Genomic DNA, 19,136 nt, shown 5'->3' with positions numbered 1-19,136 from the left:
AGAAAGTTTTTTGTTTTTGTAAGTACTTGAGCCCCTTCATCATGGCAGATGAAAGAGATGATATGATTATTTATTATGAATGCGTGGATGTCTTGTCTGATGTTCTGGACAATTTGGCCGACTGGAAAGAAGGCATTGGATGTTAAAAGAATCGTTGAAGATAGTGAAATACGTCCAAGAAGAATTTGGCGAACGCTACAGTTGCCAATTGATTCGGATGAAAGACACAAAGAAGACAGTGCACAGTGGTCAGACTTTGATTTCTTGAGGACAGATAATAAATTTTAAGGATCTCCAGGTCCAAACATATTTCCCAAAGATACACAGTGTGTTGAGGATATCGTGGAATTATATATTGGGAACAATGTATTTGAATATGTTAGCAACAAAACCAATAAGCACTACGGTCAAAAATGCAATAGAAGGAAACTGGATAAAAAATGCCAAATTTGTTGTGGGACACAAACTAAGAAAATGGTTTAGGCTTGCTATCCTTATGGTAATCGAAAAAAAGAAAAAAGAAAAGAAAAAAAAGAAAGAGAGATAGAGAGAGAGAGAGAGAGAGAGAGAGAGAGAGAGAGAGAGAGAGAAGCAAGGATTGATGATTATTGGTCAACGAATCCGTTGATACAAGCACCGATATTTCACAAAACGATGTCCCACAACCAATTCAGACAAATACTTCCATTTTTACATTTTTTCTGATAACAACAAAAAACTGGTTAATCCCGACTGGCTTTTCAAAGTGCAATTTGTAATTGATTATTATTCCAAAAAGTTTAAATAAACTTTTAATCTAAGTCAAAACATCTCAATTGACGAAGAAATGATACCGTGGCGTGGCTGGTTAAATTTTAAAGCTTACAATCTGTCGAAAATTACAAAATATGGTGCACTGATTTGGATGCTGTGTGATTTGAGTATGGGGTACATTTCCTCATTCAAGATATATTCCGGCACTGGACAGCCTGTAGCAAAAACAGTGATGGAACTATTGACACCTTCTTGTGGAAAGTGGCCTTACCTCTACATGGATAATTATTATAATTGTGTAGAACTTGCAGAGAAGTTACTTGGAAAGAAAATTCAAGTTTGTGGAACGATACGGCAAAATAGAGGGTTTCCGGAAAAATTAAATTTTGCAAAAGTCAATGTGTTTGAAGCTTGACATCAACAGAAAGGTGAAGTACTCGCATAGGTATGGAGAGCTCCAAAAACTAAAATGATACAAATAATCTGTACAGTACATAACACCTCAAAGAAAATGTAGAAAAACTAATTACACAAAAAAAAAAACCTGAAATATATGAAAGGAGTGGATCAGGCAGATCAATATTTGAGTTATTACCCTGTATACAGAAAAACTATAAAATGGTCAGAAAAAGTTTAATTGCAGATTCTTTAATGCATTCTGTACATGCCAGTATTTCAGTACAGAACACGAGTGTCTCAGCTTTCACGATTTTTTTTTTATTGAAACTATGTGATTCATGGATAAAAGACCATGTACCTGCTTCTGAGCAAAACTTGGAAATTGCCACTACGTCGCATACGTCTCATCATGATCTGGTTGACAGACTTTCCGATCACATAAAGCAACATCAACTAATACTTATTTCCAAAACGAGTAAACAGAAACAATGAAACTGCCATGTATGTTCCAAAATCAAAAAAGGGCAACAAACAACTTAATGTGCAAGTTTTGTGGAGTTGTGTTACATCTTGGAGACTGTTTTGCTGCATATCATATGAAAGAGAAATACTAAGTACCGAAGATACAAATAAACAAATATATGAAACAAACACATTTTGTATTTATTTACATATGTATATCTTCGAAATTTCATGAAAGTAGAGGAAACGGGGTTGAGAACTTATGAAAACTAACAATGAGATTAGTAAAACTTAACAATTTATAATCTCCTGATAATGTCAAGAATGGCTGGCAACAAGCCAAGTAATCTGAATTATTGCTGCTGGAGCCTAGCGAATAAACTTGTTTAAGTCGTGCTGACGGCAAAGAGTTAATCTTGTCAGCAACTTGGGTGCATGAGCTGGTAAGCTGATTGTGTTATTATTCTCTTACTTGTTGGCTCTTGCTATCTTCGGAATTGTGTGGATGGTGTTTCTCTAAAAAGCCAGATGACGGTTTGTTGCGTCTCATGGATTCTACCCACCAGTGTGAATAGTCGTTGTGTTGCCACTTCCCCCACAGATTTTAGAATTTACAATGGAATGTCATTTATCCTCTGCCTTATTTGAGCTTAAGGCTTCCAAAGCTCTTTCAAATTCTGATTCTAAAACTGGATCTATATCTCCTCTAAATCATTTCCTGTTTCTTCTTCTATAAAGCAGACAAGTGTTCCTCTCAGAGAGATCTTCAGTGTAGTCTCTCCACCTGTCTGCTCTCACTGTGGATTTGACTGTGGAATTCCCATTGCACCCTTAATGTTACCACCCTTGCTTTTAGTTTCATGGAAGGCTGTTTTGACTTTTCTATATGCAGAGTCTGTTCTTCCAACAATCATTTCTTTTCATGCTTCTTTACGCCTTTTGTGCAGCCATTTTGCCTTAGCTTCCCTAGTCTTCCTGTTTATTTAATTCTTAAATTACTTGTATTTCTGTATTCCTGAATTTCCCTGAAAATTTTTGTACTTCCTTCTTTCATCAGTCAGCTGAATTATTTCTTCTGTTATCCGTCGTTTCTTTGCAGTTACCTTCCTTGTGTCTGTGGTTTTCTTTCCAACTTCCCTGATTGCTCTTTTTAGATGTGTCAATTCCTTTTCAACTGAACTGCGTACTGAGCTATTCCTGATTGCAGTATCTATAGCTGAAGAGAACTTAAATCATCTCTCTTCATTCCTTAGTACTTCCGCATTCCACTTCCTCAGCCTGCTCTTCAACACTACTATATTGGGATCTGAGTTAATATCCTGGGTACACCTTACAATCCAGTATCTGATTTTGGAATCTCTATCTGACTATGATGTAATTTATCTGAAATCTTCTTGTTTCTAACGATTTTTTCAGACTATACCTCCTCCTCTTGTAATTCTTGAACAGAGTATTCAGTGTTGCTAGCTGAAATTTATTGCAGAACTCAATTAGTTTTTCTCCTCTCTCATGCCTACATGAAGCCCACATTCTTCGGTAACTGCATCCCAGTCCCCCATGACTAATTTTGATTTTTCGATCTCGCTTAAAGTACCGAATTACCCATTCAGTATCCTCATAAAGTTCTCTCCCCCCTCTCCCTCTACCTCCCCCTCTCCCTCCCCCTCTCCCTCCCCCTCTCCCTCCCCCTCTCCCTCCCCCTCTCCCTCCCCCTCTCCCTCCCCCTCTCCCTCCCCCTCCTCCCTCCCCCTCTCCCTCCCCCTCTCCCTCCCCCTCTCCCTCCCCCTCTCCCTCCCCCTCTCCCTCCCCCTCTCCCTCCCCCTCTCCCTCCCCCTCTCCCTCCCCCTCTCCCTCCCCCTCTCCCTCCCCCTCTCCCTCCCCCTCTCCCTCCCCCTCTCCTCCCTCCCCCCTCTCCCTCCCCCTCTCCCTCCCCCTCTCCCCTCCCCCTCTCCCTCCCCCTCTCCCCTCCCCCTCTCCCTCCCCCTCTCCCTCCCCCTCTCCCTCCCCCTCTCCCTCCCCCTCTCCCCTCCCCCTCTCCCTCCCCCTCTCCCTCCCCCTCTCCCTCCCCCCTCTCCCTCCCCCTCTCCCTCCCCCTCCCCCTCCCCCTCCCTCCCCCTCCCCCTCCCCCTCCCCCTCTCCCTCCCCCTCTCCCTCCCCCTCTCCCTCCCCCTCTCCCTCCCCCTCTCCCTCCCCCTCTCCCTCCCCCTCTCCCCTCCCCCTCTCCCTCCCCCTCTCCCTCCCCCCTCTCCCTCCCCCTCTCCCTCCCCCTCCCTCCCCCTCTCCCTCCCCCTCTCCCTCCCCCTCTCCCTCCCCCTCTCCCTCCCCCTCTCCCTCCCCCTCTCCCTCCCCCTCTCCCTCCCCCTCTCCCTCCCCCTCTCCCTCCCCCTCTCCCTCCCCCTCTCCCTCCCCCTCTCCCTCCCCCTCTCCCTCCCCCTCTCCCTCCCCCTCTCCCTCCCCCTCTCCTCCCTCCCTCCTCCCTCCCCCTCCCCATCTAACTCTGCAGCGATAGCAAAAGCTATCGCTGCAGATGATCAGAACAAGCCAGGTTGATAGCACAGGCTGCAGTGAATTGGCAGTGACTAGTTCACATCAAATATCACCAAACTATAGTGCTGTTCGTCTTGGCTAGCATTTGGATAGGTGACAAGCTGGTTGCACTCAGCCCTTGTGTGGCCAGTTGAGGAGCAACTTGATTGTGAATTAGTGACCTCCATCACAAAAACTGACAATGGCCAGGAGAGTGATGTACTGACCATATGCGCCTCCATAGTAAACATCCAGTTTATGCGCATTGGTCGGGGATGACACGGCGGTCGGTCAGTACTGTTACGCCTTCTGCGGCGTGTTTGGATGGAATTTAGTTTTATTTTAGTCTTATCCCATAGTAGTTAACAAAGATTTAGAGATAAGGGTCCACTTGACGTTTAAAGCCAATCTCAGAAGGAAACTTAGCAAGATGTCTACAATACAGACAACTTGAATAATGTATGAAATATATTTGTTCGAGCCTTTGTCACCTTCTTTGATAGCAGTTTCCCCCGCAAAAATATTGCAGGCAGACTTGCAGTACTAATGAGCAACCGATGTCAATAACTAGTGACATTAGAAGGCCTTGTAGGAGGAAACAGAAACTGAATTGTAATATGAAGGACAGCCAGACCCCAGTAACAGTTTCACTTCAGACCACACTGCAAAGTGCTGAGGAATGTTATCAGACATGCTAAAAGAATGCACTGCATCAAGAGAATAAATAGCTCTCAGAATAATGGAAACAAGCAAATATGAAATGGAATTAACATCCTTAAAGAGTGAAGACTCCCATGCCTATGATGAAATTTGAAGGAGGATTGTGAACATCAGTGTACCAAACATTAGTTCTGTAATTAGTCACCTGTTCAATGTGTTTCAAGTTTGTTCAGTTTTCTGACAGATTGAAATAATGTTTAGTGAAACCATCTTATAAAAATGGCGAATGAAATAATGTAAAAAATTACCAGCCAGTTTCTTTGTTAACAGTGTTTTCAAAAGTTTTCGATCGAGCATCTCAATTCACGTAATTTGCTGCCAGACTCACAGTTTAGCTTTAGGAAAGGAGCAGAAAAAGAAAATGCAGTTTTGTTTTGTGTGTGAGGCACAACCAGGGCTAAAAAGGAGATGGAGGACAAGAGGTGTTTTCTTTGTGGAATACAATGGTATTTGGGAAAAAGTTCAGCAATGGTTCATTTCATATATGGGAAGTTGGAAGCAAAAGATTGTCCACCAGTGTTAACAAACAGGGAAGAGGCATGAATGTGACTAAGGTTATGTAAAATCTCGGAGTGCCGCAGGGTTCTTTTCTGGGTCCATTGCTTTTCTCGATATACAGAGACCTGTCATGAAACATAACAGATGACATAAAATTGTTTTGTTTACAGATCACAATTGCTACTATGAAAGATATGAAATGTAATATAAATGATTTGGCTACTAGAGAGGAACATCATCAGCATGTGGCTTACAGAGAATAGATTACCAGTTAATTGTATAAAATGGAATTCTTACATTTTCTGATACAGTACTCTTGTAAAAGCAAAATTTTACTGTCTGAAGTTGGTCATACAGTGAGTGAAGTTGACCATTTTAAATTGTTTGAAATGATGCTAGGTTGGTTGCTTTCCTGGAAGTGCCGAGATCTTAAGCAGAAATGAGCGCTGCTACCTTCACCATGGGAATGATCTTCATTGAAATTCAGAGGCTTGTTAACTTTTCTTACTTTTGCTGTTTTCTTGTGTGGTGTTATACTTTTGGGCAGCTCTGTACAGTTGCCAGGAATATGCATAGCTCAGAAATACTCTACCATCCCCACACTTACATTATGTCATAGGACTTGTTATTCACAATACTGACTTCATTCAGGAGAAACTGCAACATTAATTCAATGAATACTGTAGAGAAAAACAATATGTATGTGGATGACACTTCGTTACGCATTGTACAAAAAGGTGTGTCCTGTTCATTGGGTTTCATTTTCAGCAGGCATCCAGCAGAACTGGGGGGGGGGGGGGGGGAGAGAGGAGTGATAAACCCTAAGTATTCAAGTGAAAAGTTGAAAGGTTTCTTTGTGGCACCCTACTCCTATTCTGTACAGGAATTCCTTACTTACTGAGTCCATGATCAAGTCACTGTGGGTACTGATGGATGGATAAATAAATAAAATAAATACAATATTTTCATTGGCTGCATTGTTAATGCTCCAGCTGCCTTTTTTTCTGTAACTTGTAGCTCCTTTTTTTTCACATTTACATGTATAACAAACATACTTGTAGCTTCACTGATAACAGTGTAGCATGTTGAAAACCAAAATACATCTTGACATTAATAAAGCTGTAAATGTAAAAGTACTGGCACTGTATTTCTTCAAGTAATACATTGAGATACTTTGTGATGAAACATTACCAAAATACCTATATTTTTCTGAGCACTAGTAGTGGAATTGATTAAGATTGTTTCTGAGGTAACAAACTTAAATGTGTCAAACAACATAGTTGTGCTCTGTTACAGAAAAGCAATCCAGTCATACAGTTGTAGCAAAACTGTAGATACTGATTGAATTACTGTCTTAAAGTTGGCTTCTCAGTGGAAGCAGTGTTTTTTATGTTTTGTTTTTCTTCCGTTCAAGGAACATCCAACAGTAAACATTCATTTTTTAAGCAATGCCAAGAAAAGAAAGAAGAGACATTTCTACAAGAAAAAACTACTTCTGTTCACACAACGAGCAGGAGGAACAGACTGTCATTATCAAATAACCACAGCGTGCTGAATGAAATGGATCTGTCCTCCTCGGAAGCAGAGACCAGTGCAGTGTCACAGATAACTCAAGTGATAGACAGTGAAACCACTCCAAGCTCAAAAGTCTGCAAGAGCCCTGAGAAACTCAAAGCAAAAGGTAGTGAAAATAAAATGTGTTTTATGTCATTTTGTTGTATTGAGTCTCTTTATTTCAGTCTTCTCCTTCTACTACTTCTTCGCTTTTACTTGTTTACTTTCCTAAGCCTTTCTGAATATTGTTTCCTGTTATCTTGTTATCATTCAGTTACTGGATTCATAATATAAATATTTTTTTAGCTTCATGAATTTTTAGTAACTGAGTTCTGTTTTTCGCTTAGAGTGTTTGAGATTGGCACCAGTTTTCACAAAGAAAACGACAAAAAAACTGAAACCAGATGCAGACAGAATCTTGGCAAAAAAGTCGTTTTTAGAAAGCGGAGTACCTGAAACACTCAAGAAGACTGTAGAACTGAGTCGCCTGTAAGTATTTCAGATCTTGATGTATGTTAAAACTGTGTAGTGACCCAAGTTCCCTTTTTTTAAAAAAAAGAAAAGAGTTTTGTACACAATCTCAATCACATCTTAAGTTTGTTTACATGCTTGTTGATTCCGCAACATTTCAGCTATGCTGTGATGCTTATCTTTTTATCCCTTCCATTATTCATGGGCAGTCAATGAGAGATCGAGGTTAAATGTTCTTGATCCTCCACAGAAAGACTTGTGTTTATGCCTCAGATTTACTTCTTTTTCTGTGTAGTACATTTTTAGGTCATTTTACTCTGTCCATCTTTTTCCAGGGACTATGTCTCATTTCTCAAGTGCGATTCCCGAAGGCCTACAATGCATGCTCTGTCATAATCCCCACATTGGATTCATAAATTTTCCAGTCATGTCTTTTTATGAAATGTTTTTATTGCTTAAGATTTTATGCTGTGTTGCAAAGGTTAAATTAATCACTGTCAAAAACAGTATCATATCATTTCATAGTATAAACACACGTTGTATGTTGAAGTGCATACTTTTTCAGAGAAAAAGTGACTTTCAACCTATCTTATGGTTCTTATTTGTTTCCCAGTATATCTTAATTTTGTCCCCAAGACCTTCCTTCTTTCTTCGGTCCATTTTGGTCGGTATGGTTTTGGTTCCATCTCTGGAGTAAACTACCACTTATAAATTTTGCTTCTGAATGTACCCCTGTCTGATATCTTTATTACATCAATTTTTATTTTTGTCAAATCCTTCTTAACTTCAATTACCCAGGATATTGATGCTTTAAGTGATGTCACATAGTCCAATAGACGTTTAGTTACTCTGTTCCCGGGTAATCTGCCTAGGTGGCCATAGAACTTCATTTGTCGCTTTCTGACGTCAGTTTTGATGTTGGATACTTTTTCTGTTGTCTTGATAGTTTGTAGTCTGTATCCATCTTGCGTGTACCATGGTGCCAGAATTTATCCAATAATCGTTTTCTTTACTTTCCCAATTTCTTGTAAATTTAGTTTTCAAATCGGTGAGTGTGTTTCATTTGCATGCGTGATTCTCGGTTTGATTTCTGTGTTGTAGTGTCTGATATTGGCGCCTTTTGACAGGCATTTTCTGTTATATCAATTTGAAATAAGTCCGGAAGCTTTCTCGATTTTCTGCAATCTATTTTATTGTGTTAGTTTTTAAAGTCCTGTTGGTTCATTAATTTCAGCAAGATACTTAGTGTTTGACTTTGTTGATTTCACCATAATTCCAGAATATCTAGCTTCGATCGCATGAATTTAGTCTTGTTAAAGATGATTTGCAGGCCAACCTGCTCAGCACATTCTTTCAGAGTTTTGATTTGTTCTACTGTGTTTCATCACTGTCAGTTAGAATCACTAAGTCATCTGTAAATGCTAAATATGGAACATTCAGTGTTCCTTGACCTCTCCCTAGTTTGATTAGCTTTCAGAAGTTTTATTTTTTTAGTTCAGTTTCCCATTCTTTCATTACTTTGTTGAAAAATGTGTTGAATAATAGTGGCAGCTCCCATTTCCTTGTCTTACTCCTGTTTTAAATGAGAATGGTTCCAAAATTTTATCTATGAATTTAATTTTTGGTTTGGTTTCTGATAGTGTTTGTTTGATCGATTTTTGGGTTTTGGTGTCAGGTATTGCATAGGATTGTCTGTCTATAGAATCGTATGATTTTTTTTTAACTCAACAAATGTGCAGACTATTGATATCGACCTGATTGCTTTAATTTGTAAAATAGTTTCAAGATAACAGATTTGTTCCAGGCATAATCTATTAGGTTTAAACCCTGCTTTGTAATCTGAAACTGTATGTTTGCCCTTTTCAGGAGACGTGCGGATAAAATTTTGTATGTTACTGGCAAAAGTGAAATGTCTCTGTAGTTGTTTGCATCTGATCTCTCTCCCGTTGGATGAATATGTGCCCATTTCCAATCCTCTGGAATATTTTCTGACGCGCGGAGTGGCCGCACGGTTTTGGGTGTCATGTCACGGACTGTGCGGCCCCTCCCGCCGGAGGTTCGAGTCCTCTCTCGGATGTGGGTGTGTGTGTTGTTCTTAGTACAAGTTAGTTTAAGTAGTGTGTAAGTCTAGGGGGCAAAGGCCTAAGCAGATTCATCCCTTAGCAATTCACACACATTTGAAAATTGTGAATATTTTCTGTGTGTTGAATTTTTTGGATGATTTGATTGATTTCTTCTGTGAATAATTTAGAAGTTTTAAGAAATATTTGCCTAATTCTTGACAATTTTCTTTGTTAGTTAGTGCCAGTTTTCCATTTTGTTTCCTGAAACAGAGGTTTCATGGAGTGTATCCTTCGATTTGATTTGCAAACGTTTTATAAAAGTTGTGTGTTTTGTGGTTCCTAAAATCATCTTCAGTTTAGTTTATCTGTTCATTAAAATATTTTCTTTTAGTTTGTCTAAGTGTTTTAGCTGTTAGTTTTCTGACTTTGAAAAATTTGTTGTGTGTTTTCTGATTTCTCACAATTGTGTTTTAAGGGGGTTCATTGTCTCTTCAATTGCATTGTCACAATTTGAATTCCACCATTGGTGTTTGGATTTTTTCTTAAATGGGACCAGTGCTCTTGCTTACTGTATAATTTTTGTTCAGAAATCTGTTCAGTTGTTTGTAGGTTGTTTTTCCCGCACTTCGGTAATGTTTGATTCTTGGAGTTTTTTCAAACCAAATTTGGGCATTAGTGGTATTTTCCTTTGGTGTTTCATTTTTGTTGAGAGTTTAATTTTGACTCTAGTAAGATAGTGGTCAGAATCTATATTTACCTCTAAGTGGACTGGAACATCATGTATTTCTTTTTGGAAATTATAGGAGACCGCAACATCATGTATTTGAAATTTACCTAGCTGAAGGATCAGGGATCGCCACTTTTTTTGTTTCTTAGAGTTCTTTCGAAATGATGTTGATATGATTTTTAGTTTGTTTTGTTGGCACAACTGAATGAGCCTGCCACCATTCTTGTTCGTGAAATTAGTGTTCAGGGTAATTGCTGACTGTTTATATATGTATATGTCCTCTCTTTGCCAATTTGTGCATTGAAATCACCAAGAACAATTTTTACACTATCCTTTGGAATTTTGGACATTTAAGCTTCAAGTTTTTCCCAAAATTTTTCTGTCTTAAGGTTTTTTTTGTTGTTTTGAGTGTAGGTAGGTGTGTGACCATTAAAAGTTGTATATGTTTTGTTATTGTGCTTAATTCACATGGTCATTAGCCTGTTGCTGATTTGATTTACATCTGTAATAGAGTCAAGGGTGTCCTTATTCACAAAAAAGGCCATGTCAAATAATAGAGCTCCTTTGCATATTTTCTTATCTGTTTGGCTTTTGGCATTATTGTGGCCAAGATAGATACGAAGCCCACACCTACTACAGTAGTACAAGTTTATATGCCAACTAGCTCTGCAGATGACCAAGAAATTGAAGAAATGTATGATGAAATAAAAGAAATTATTCAGATAGTGAAGGGAGACAAAAATTTAATAGTCATGGGTGACTGGAATTCGAGTGTAGAAAAAGGGAGAGAAGGAAACGTAGTAGGTGAATATGGATTGGGGCTTAGAAATGAAAGAGGAAGCCGGCTGGTAGAATTTTTGCACAGAGCACAACTTAAACATAGCTAACACTTGATTTCAGAATCATGAAAGGAGGTTGTATACATGGAAGAACCCTGGAGATACTAAAAGGTATCAGATAGATTATATAATGGTAAGACAGAGATTTAGGAACCAGGTTTTAAGTTGTAAGACATTTCCAGGGGCAGATGTGGACTCTGACCACAATCTATTGGTTATGAACTGTAGATTAAAACTAAAGAAACTGCAAAAAGGTGGGAATTTAAGGTGATCGGACATGGATAAACTAAAAGAACCAGAGGTTGTACAGAGTTTCAGGGAGAGCATAAGAGAGCAATTGACAGGAATGGGGGAAAGAAGTACAGTAGAAGACGAATGGGTAGCTCTGAGGGATGAAGTAGTGAAGGCAGCAGAGGATCAAGTAGGTAAAAAGACGAGGGCTAGTAGAAATCCTTGGGTAACAGAAGAAATATTGAATTTAATTGATGAAAGGAGAAAATATAAAAATGCAGTAAATGAAGCTGGCAAAAAGGAATACAAACGTCTGAAAAAGGAGATCAAAAGGAAGTGAAAAATGGTTAAGCAGGGATGGCTAGACGACAAATGTAATGATGTAGAGGCTTATCTCACTAGGGGTAAGATAGATACTGCCTACAGGAAAATTAAAGAGACCTTTGGAGATAAGAGAACCACTTGTATGAACATCAAGAGCTCAGATGTAAACCCAGTTCTAAGCAAAGAAGGGAAAGCAGAAAGGTGGAAGGAGTGTATAGAGGGTCTATACAAGGGCAATGTACTTCAGGACAATATTATGGAAATGGAAGAGGATGTAGATGAAGATGAAATGGGAGATACAATACTGCGTGAAGAGTTTGACAGAGCACTGAGAGACCTGAGTCGAAACAAGGCCCCCGGAGTAGACAACATTCCATTGGAACTACTGACGGCCTTGGGAGAGCCAGTCCTGACAAAACTGTACCATCTTGTGAGCAAGATGTATGAAACAGGCGAAATACCCTCAGACTTCAAGAAGAATATAATAATTCCAATCCCAAAGGAAGCAGGCGTTGACAGATGTGAAAATTACTGAACAATCAGCTTCATAAGCCACAGCTGCAATATACTAACTCGAATTCTTTGCAGACGAATGGAAAAACTAGTAGAAGCCGACCTCGGGGAAGATCAGTTTGGATTCCGTAGAAATACTGGAACACGTGAGGCAATACTGACCTTACGACTTATCTTAGAAGAAAGATTAAGGAAAGGCAAACGTACGTTTCTAGCATTTGTAGACTTAGAGAAAGCTTTTGACAATGTTGACTGGAATACTCTCTTTCAAATTCTAAAGGTGGCAGGGGTAAAATACAGGGAGCGAAAGGCTTATTTACAATTTGTACAGAAACCAGATGGCAGTCATAAGAGTCGAGGGGCATGAAAGGGAAGCAGTGGTTGGGAAAGGAGTAAGACAGGGTTGCAACCTCTCCCTGATGTTATTGAATCTGTATATTGAACAAGCAGTAAAGGAAACAAAAGAAAAATTCGGAGTAGGTATTAAAATCCATGGAGAAGAAATGAAAACTTTGAGGTTCGCCAATGACATTGTAATTCTGTCAGAGACAGCAAAGGGTTTGGAAGAGCAATTGAATGGAATGGATAGTGTCTTGAAAGGAGGATATAAGATGAACATAAACAAAAGCAAAACGAGAATAATGGAATGTAGTCGAATTAAGTCGGGTGATGCTGAGGGAATTAGATTAGGAAATGAGACACTTAGAAGTAGTAAAGGAGTTTTGCTATTTGGGGAGCAAAATAACTGATGATGGTCGAGATAGAGAGGATATAAAATGTAGACTGGCAATGGCAAGGAAAGCGTTTCTGAAGAAGAGAAATTTGTTAACATCAAGTATAGATTTTAGTGTCAGGAAGTCATTTCTGAAAGTATTTGTATAGAGTGTAGCCATGTATGGAAGTGAAACATGACGATAAATTGTTTGGACAAGAAGAGAATAGAAGCTTTTGAAATGTGGTGCTACAGAAGAAAGCTGAAGATTAGATGGGTAGATCACATAACTAATGAGGAAGTATTGAATAGAATTGGGGAGTAGAGAAGGTTGTGGCACAACTTGACCAGAAGAAGGGATCGGTTGGTAGGACATGTTCTGAGGCATCAAGGGATTACCAATTTAGTATTGGAGGGCAGCGTGGAGAGTAAAAATCGTAGAGGGAGACCAAGAGATGAACACACTAAGCAGATTCAGAAGGATGTAGGTTGCAGTAGGTACTGGGAGATGAAGCAGCTTGCACAGGATGGAGTAGCATGGAGAGCTGCATCAAACCAGTCTCAGGACTGAAGACGACCACAACAACAACAACAACAACATTGGCTTTTAAAGATACAGTAGTTGTAATCTGTTGTTTCCAAATCGGTGAATCAAGTCTCTTGAAGTGCAAGGACTTGAATTGTCTGTGTGTTGAGTTCTGTATTAAGATTCTGTAACTTAACAGTCTGAGCAAGTGTTTGGATGTTAAAAGTGCCAATATATGTGTGAGATTATCGTGGAAATTTACCAGAGGACTCAGACTTCCTCTATCATATGATCCCAAGCTCCCCAGAAGCAGATATCTTGGTTGTGGCCACAGGGTGAGTGGATTGACCACCTGGAATAATGTTAATATTACTTGTATGACTCATTTTGCTTGTAATTTGGTTCTATTAAATCACGCGGGTCGGGCGGACCAAGGTTTTTTAATGAGGTGTTGCTTCTCCCCCTCCTCCTTTCTCAACTGGGCTTGGAACTGGTTTAGCCAGAGTTTTACTACTACTACTACTACTACTACTACTACTACTACTACTACTACTACTACTACTACTATTTTGAGCCTCTGTTGTCAGTCAAGAGAACACCTGATGAGATTTGAAGATGTTTCATGGTGACTTGTTTTTCCCCTCCTTTAATAAAGGTTTGTTAAGCCATAAGCCCATGACCAGCTATATTATTTAGAAGCAAATTCCTATACAAATGTTAATGTGATAGTTAATTGTGCACTTGGCAGTGTGATTAATTAAAATGTGTGTTTTTTTCAGTGCAGAAGAACAGGAACAAGCTTTGCCTATATTTCCTGCCATCTCTCACATTCAGCAGCTGGACAGTGAAGATATTTGGAAGCTGCCTTGTGTTGTTTTGCCATTAAAGAGTGGTGGACAAGAATTGGATGAAGCAAATTACAGCAGCAAGATTTGGTTACTAAGAGAACTTGTTGACGTTAATAAAGATCGTGTCATCGTAAACTGTAGAGAAAAGCACACATTTCCTTGTGATATTTTGTGCAAAATTGTATCAGACATTAAATCACAGAACTCGGATTTACCAGTTCGTAGGTTATTCAAAAATTTGGCAAATAAATACATTTTGGGTAAAGGAGGTGATAATAAAGAACAAAATACCGACGTAAGGAAAAAGAAGAAAAGACTTAGGAACAGAAAGTCAAAACAGCATGAAATACAACAACTTCAAAAAATAAATGACCCCGAACCAACTATCAGCTGGTGTGAAAAATACAAGCCAGTAAATAGCAATGAAGTGTTAGGCACAAAAAGGATGGCTGTGCAACTGAAGAAGTGGCTTGAAAGTTGGAAGTTGCGTAGCAAGGATACAAAAAAGCAAAATAAAAAAATAAGAAATGGTATATTCTGAATTATTTTGACATTTTTATAAAGTAGTATTTATTTTGTATTAAAAGTTGTCATTATTTCTGCAGGTGCTTCAAGTAGTGATGAGGAATTTGAATATTCAGAATCAAGTGGTGGTTCTGATTTTAACAAAGCAGCTATATTGTTGGGTCCACATGGTTCTGGAAAAACAAGTTCTGTGTATGCAGTAGCCAATGAACTAGGATTTGAAGTAAGTTTGTGTAGATTTTATTTTCTATAGTGTAATCGTTTCTTACAAAAATTAGAATATTTAGGGAGTACACATATACTATATGACTGAATGAAGTAAAATGGAAATTTGGAAAAGGAATGTTACTTATGAAGAGAAGATGATATTCCATATTAAATGCTATGATAGACCATTGTGAATTTAGGACAGGCGGTATGGCACGTTTTGAGTTTTGTCCATACTATATTGTTTACCAACATTTAATATTTCATTTTTGGCGGTTGTGTTTAGTTTGCACTTACTGTTAGCAGGTGATGAGGTTTATAACTGTTGACAGTGATGACACAAAGACTTTGATTGCCACATACTGGATAGTGAGTTCCTGTTAAACAGTTGAATTCCTCCAGTTATGGTAATGTGATCTTTGAGCACTTTGATCTCTGAGTCTCCAGCAATATGAATAAAATTTTAGATGATTAAATTCAATTTGTAAGGCATGGAATCTCTTCCAGAAGACTTTTTTTTATACTAGTGACCCCATTTGTCTTGGTGGGAGAAGTGTTTATAACAAACGCATTTCACTAGTTGATGGTAAAGAAGTCTCCCCCCACTCCCCTGAAAATATGCCAAAAAAGATTATAATACATTGAAGAGAGAAAATGGGTGGGCATGTTTTAGAATGTGAGTCATAGCTACAAAATGCAGTTGAAGAGTTGGTAGAAGTAAAGAATTGTGTAGATGGTTCTAATTATCAGTATGTAAGATGGATTCAAGACAATGTAGAATGCAGGAAAACTCACTGTAAAGGTCAAGTCAATTTTTCAGGTTGCCAAAAGTTAAGTGTAAGCCACATGCAACATAGTTTGTGTGCCATACGTCATGTTACTGAGGAAAAGACTGCATTGACATAACTAAAACATCAGTTAACACAGAACTTTAGGGACACAAAAGAAATTGGTAGACGTGCGCATCATACTTCGGAAGCAATTGTGATACATCAACTTAATAACTATGATAGACCATGATAGACCATGAAACAAAAATATATGTGATTCACCTCTGACCAACTTAAATAGAGGTTGGTAGTGGACAGCATTGCAGAAAGCCACCAAATCAGAAAATGCAGAACAACCCTTTGGTGTGAAAATGTAAATTAAAGTGTACATCAGCAGAGCAATCGGTGCTTGAAAACCCATGAAAATGTTGAGACTTGCTGATGCCATGTCAGGAAGAAGAAACGTTAGTGAAGGTCAGCCATATGCCCAAGAATGCATGCCTGTTACTAGTTGGAGTCTATATACGACTGCTGTGAAATCCTGACTAATTTTATCAAATGTGAGAAGATTATTTAATTATACAGGGTCTCCCACATAAAACTGATACACATCCTGCCTGAGATTCAAGTAACAATGAACTAACTAAAAAAGAATAGCTAATAGTAATATCAAAAAACTTGTAGTTGCCTCTTTATAAGAGATAGTGTTGTCACTTCACAAGCAATTTGACTAGAGATGGTTAACCAGTACTTCAGGCATACCAGTTTAATAAGGGACACCCTTTTGTATGAACTTCTTTCTTGTGAGTATAATCTTACCACATTCTGTATGAATGTTCTCTTACTTATCCAGTTGCAATTGTGAAGAGGGTAGAAAAATGGAACATTCATTGAAATTGCTGTCCTGACAAAAAATTTCAGTTATAGTAGATGAGTACTACATTGGTAACTGTCTTAATAAATTCATTCACTGATTCCAATGTTTCCAAGGATATTGACATTTTGTTAGATGAGATTAGATTCAATTTACTTTCATTCCAATTGATCCATTTTGAGGAGGTCCTTCACGATGTAGAACATGTCGGAAAAACAATAATACATGACAAATATTTACAACTCAAACAAATAAGCTAATGTAACTTTCCACAGGTCCCAAGTGGAATGATTGTCATTTTTTAATGAACACTTTATGAAATAACCATTTTGCAAATACCAATGCACAGAATTTAAAATAAAAAAGTTTATTTATTTATAAGGTGTACACACACACACACACACACACACACACACACACACACGTACGTCAGTTGGTTCTACTGAGAAATTCATCAATGGAGTAGGAGGAGTTGGCCACCAATAAATCCTTTAGGCTTCTCTTAAACTGAATTCCATTGGTTGTTAAGCTTTTTATGGCTGATGGCAAGTTATTGAAAATGTGTGTTCCTGAATAATGCACACCTTTTTGTGCAAGGCTAAGGGACTTTAAATCCTTGTGAAGATTATTCTTATTTCTAGTATTGATTCCATGAATTGAGCTGTTGGTTTGAAAAAGTGATATATTTTTAATGACAAATTTCATTAAGTAATAAATATATTGGGAAACAGTACTTAGTATCCCTAGTTCCCTAAACAGGCTTCTGCAGGATGTTCTTGAGTTCACACCACATATATTACTGCATGTTTTTGTGCTCGCAAAACTTTAGCTTGGCTTGATGAATTACACCAAAACATAATCCCATATGACATTATGGAATGAAAGTAAGCATGGTATGCCGTTTTTTTTTCATTTTTATATCCCCTATGTCTGACACAATTCGATTTGCAAATGGAGATTTGTTAATATACTGTTCTGTGGTGTGCTTTTCCCAGTTGAATTTAATATCAAGCTGTAATCCCAAAAATTTAACACTGTCCACTTCTTCTATCTGCTTGTCATCGTATGTTAGGCATATACTCGTGGGCACCCCTTACAAGTTCTGAACTGCATGTAGTGTGTTTTTTTCAAAATTCACTGACAAAGAATTGGCGATTAATGTCCACAAATATTTTATTAGCTGATATTTCTAAGAGTAAAGTTGATTTGCTATTTATTGCAATGTTTGTGTCATCGGCAAGCAAAATGAACTTGGCATCTGGTAATGTTACTGATAAAAGGTCATTGATATACACAAGAAAAAGTAAGGGCCCTAAAATGGAACCTTTTGGGACCCCACATGTAATTAGTTCCCAGTAGGATGGTGCTTGATACGTCTCTCTTTTGTAATAACACCCTTTGTTTCCTGCCAGAGATATAAGATTTGAACCATTTTGCAATGTTTCCTGTTACACTATAATATTCTAATTTGTTTAAAAGGATATTGTGATTTACACAGTCAAATGCCTTTGACAGATCACAAAAGATACCAGTTGCTTGCAATTTCTATCTAATGACTTAAGCACATTTTCACTGTAAATGTAGATAGCCTTCTTAATATCAAACCCTGTAGAAATCTGAACTGTGACTTTGACAGTATGTTATTTGAGATAAGATGGTTATAAAACTGATTGTACATTACCTTTCCTAAAATTTTTGAGAATGCTGGCAAAAGCGAAATTGGACGGAAATTTGATGCTATTTCTTTACCTCCCTTTTTAAACAGTGGCTTAAATTCAGCATATTTTAACCATTCAGGAAACACTACCGATAAGTGACTGGTTACACAGATAGCTTAATATGTTACTTAACTCGGAATCACATTCTTTAATTAGCTTTGTTGATATTTCATCATACCCACTAGATGTTTTTGATTTTAAAGATTTTTATGATGGACATTATTTCTGCGGGGGTAGTGAGGGTCAAATTCATATTATGGAAGTTACTTGAAATGTTTGGTATGAGATATTCCATAGCAGCACCTACGGAACCTGACAACACCATCTTGTCAGTAAGAGTTATAAAATGTTTGTTAAAAAGTTCTGCAACACTATACACATCTGTCACCAATGTATCATTTACTCTTAATTTGTCCCTCTTCATGTCTGGTTCTACCGGTCTCCTCCTTCACTATATCCCACATTGTCTTTATTTTGTTATCCGATATGACTATCTTTTCCTTGTAATATATTTGCTTTGATGTCCATATTACAGTCTTTAATATTTTGCACTATTTCTTGTAATGTTCTATAGCATCAACATCGGAATTGTTTCGGATTGACAGATAGTTTTCCTTTTGTTTTCAAGATACCCCTATTCCTTGAGTAATCCATGGCTTCTTTGTAGACTTTTCTACCTTGGTAAGTTTTTGGGGAAAACTGTTCGAATAAGGTAAGCACTTTATTAGGAAAAGTGTTAAATTTTTCATTCATGCCATGAGCACTGTAAACGTCAGTCCAGTAATGTCTCTGAGGAGTGTCCTAAAATAATCGATTTTTGTCTTATTGATTATCCTCTTGAGCTCAGATTTAACAGATTTTATATCCTGTTCAGTA

General features: G+C 38.2%; 1 protein-coding gene across 1 annotated transcript in view; it reads left to right on the top strand.

Moving 5' to 3' along the window:
• Positions 1-19,136, top strand: part of LOC126355934 (ATPase family AAA domain-containing protein 5) — a 112,464-nt gene that overhangs the window by 51,061 nt on the left and 42,267 nt on the right. Inside the window, exons 4-7 of the mRNA XM_050006506.1 lie at positions 6,773-7,039; positions 7,260-7,401; positions 14,098-14,696; positions 14,772-14,914. Coding sequence (XP_049862463.1) covers positions 6,773-7,039; positions 7,260-7,401; positions 14,098-14,696; positions 14,772-14,914 — 1,151 coding nt within the window. The remainder of the gene's footprint in view (positions 1-6,772; positions 7,040-7,259; positions 7,402-14,097; positions 14,697-14,771; positions 14,915-19,136) is intronic.

Source organism: Schistocerca gregaria, chromosome 3 (assembly GCF_023897955.1).
Source record: "Schistocerca gregaria isolate iqSchGreg1 chromosome 3, iqSchGreg1.2, whole genome shotgun sequence".
Classification (NCBI taxonomy): Eukaryota; Metazoa; Arthropoda; class Insecta; order Orthoptera; family Acrididae; genus Schistocerca; species Schistocerca gregaria.
This window is presented reverse-complemented; position numbering and strand designations above follow the sequence as displayed.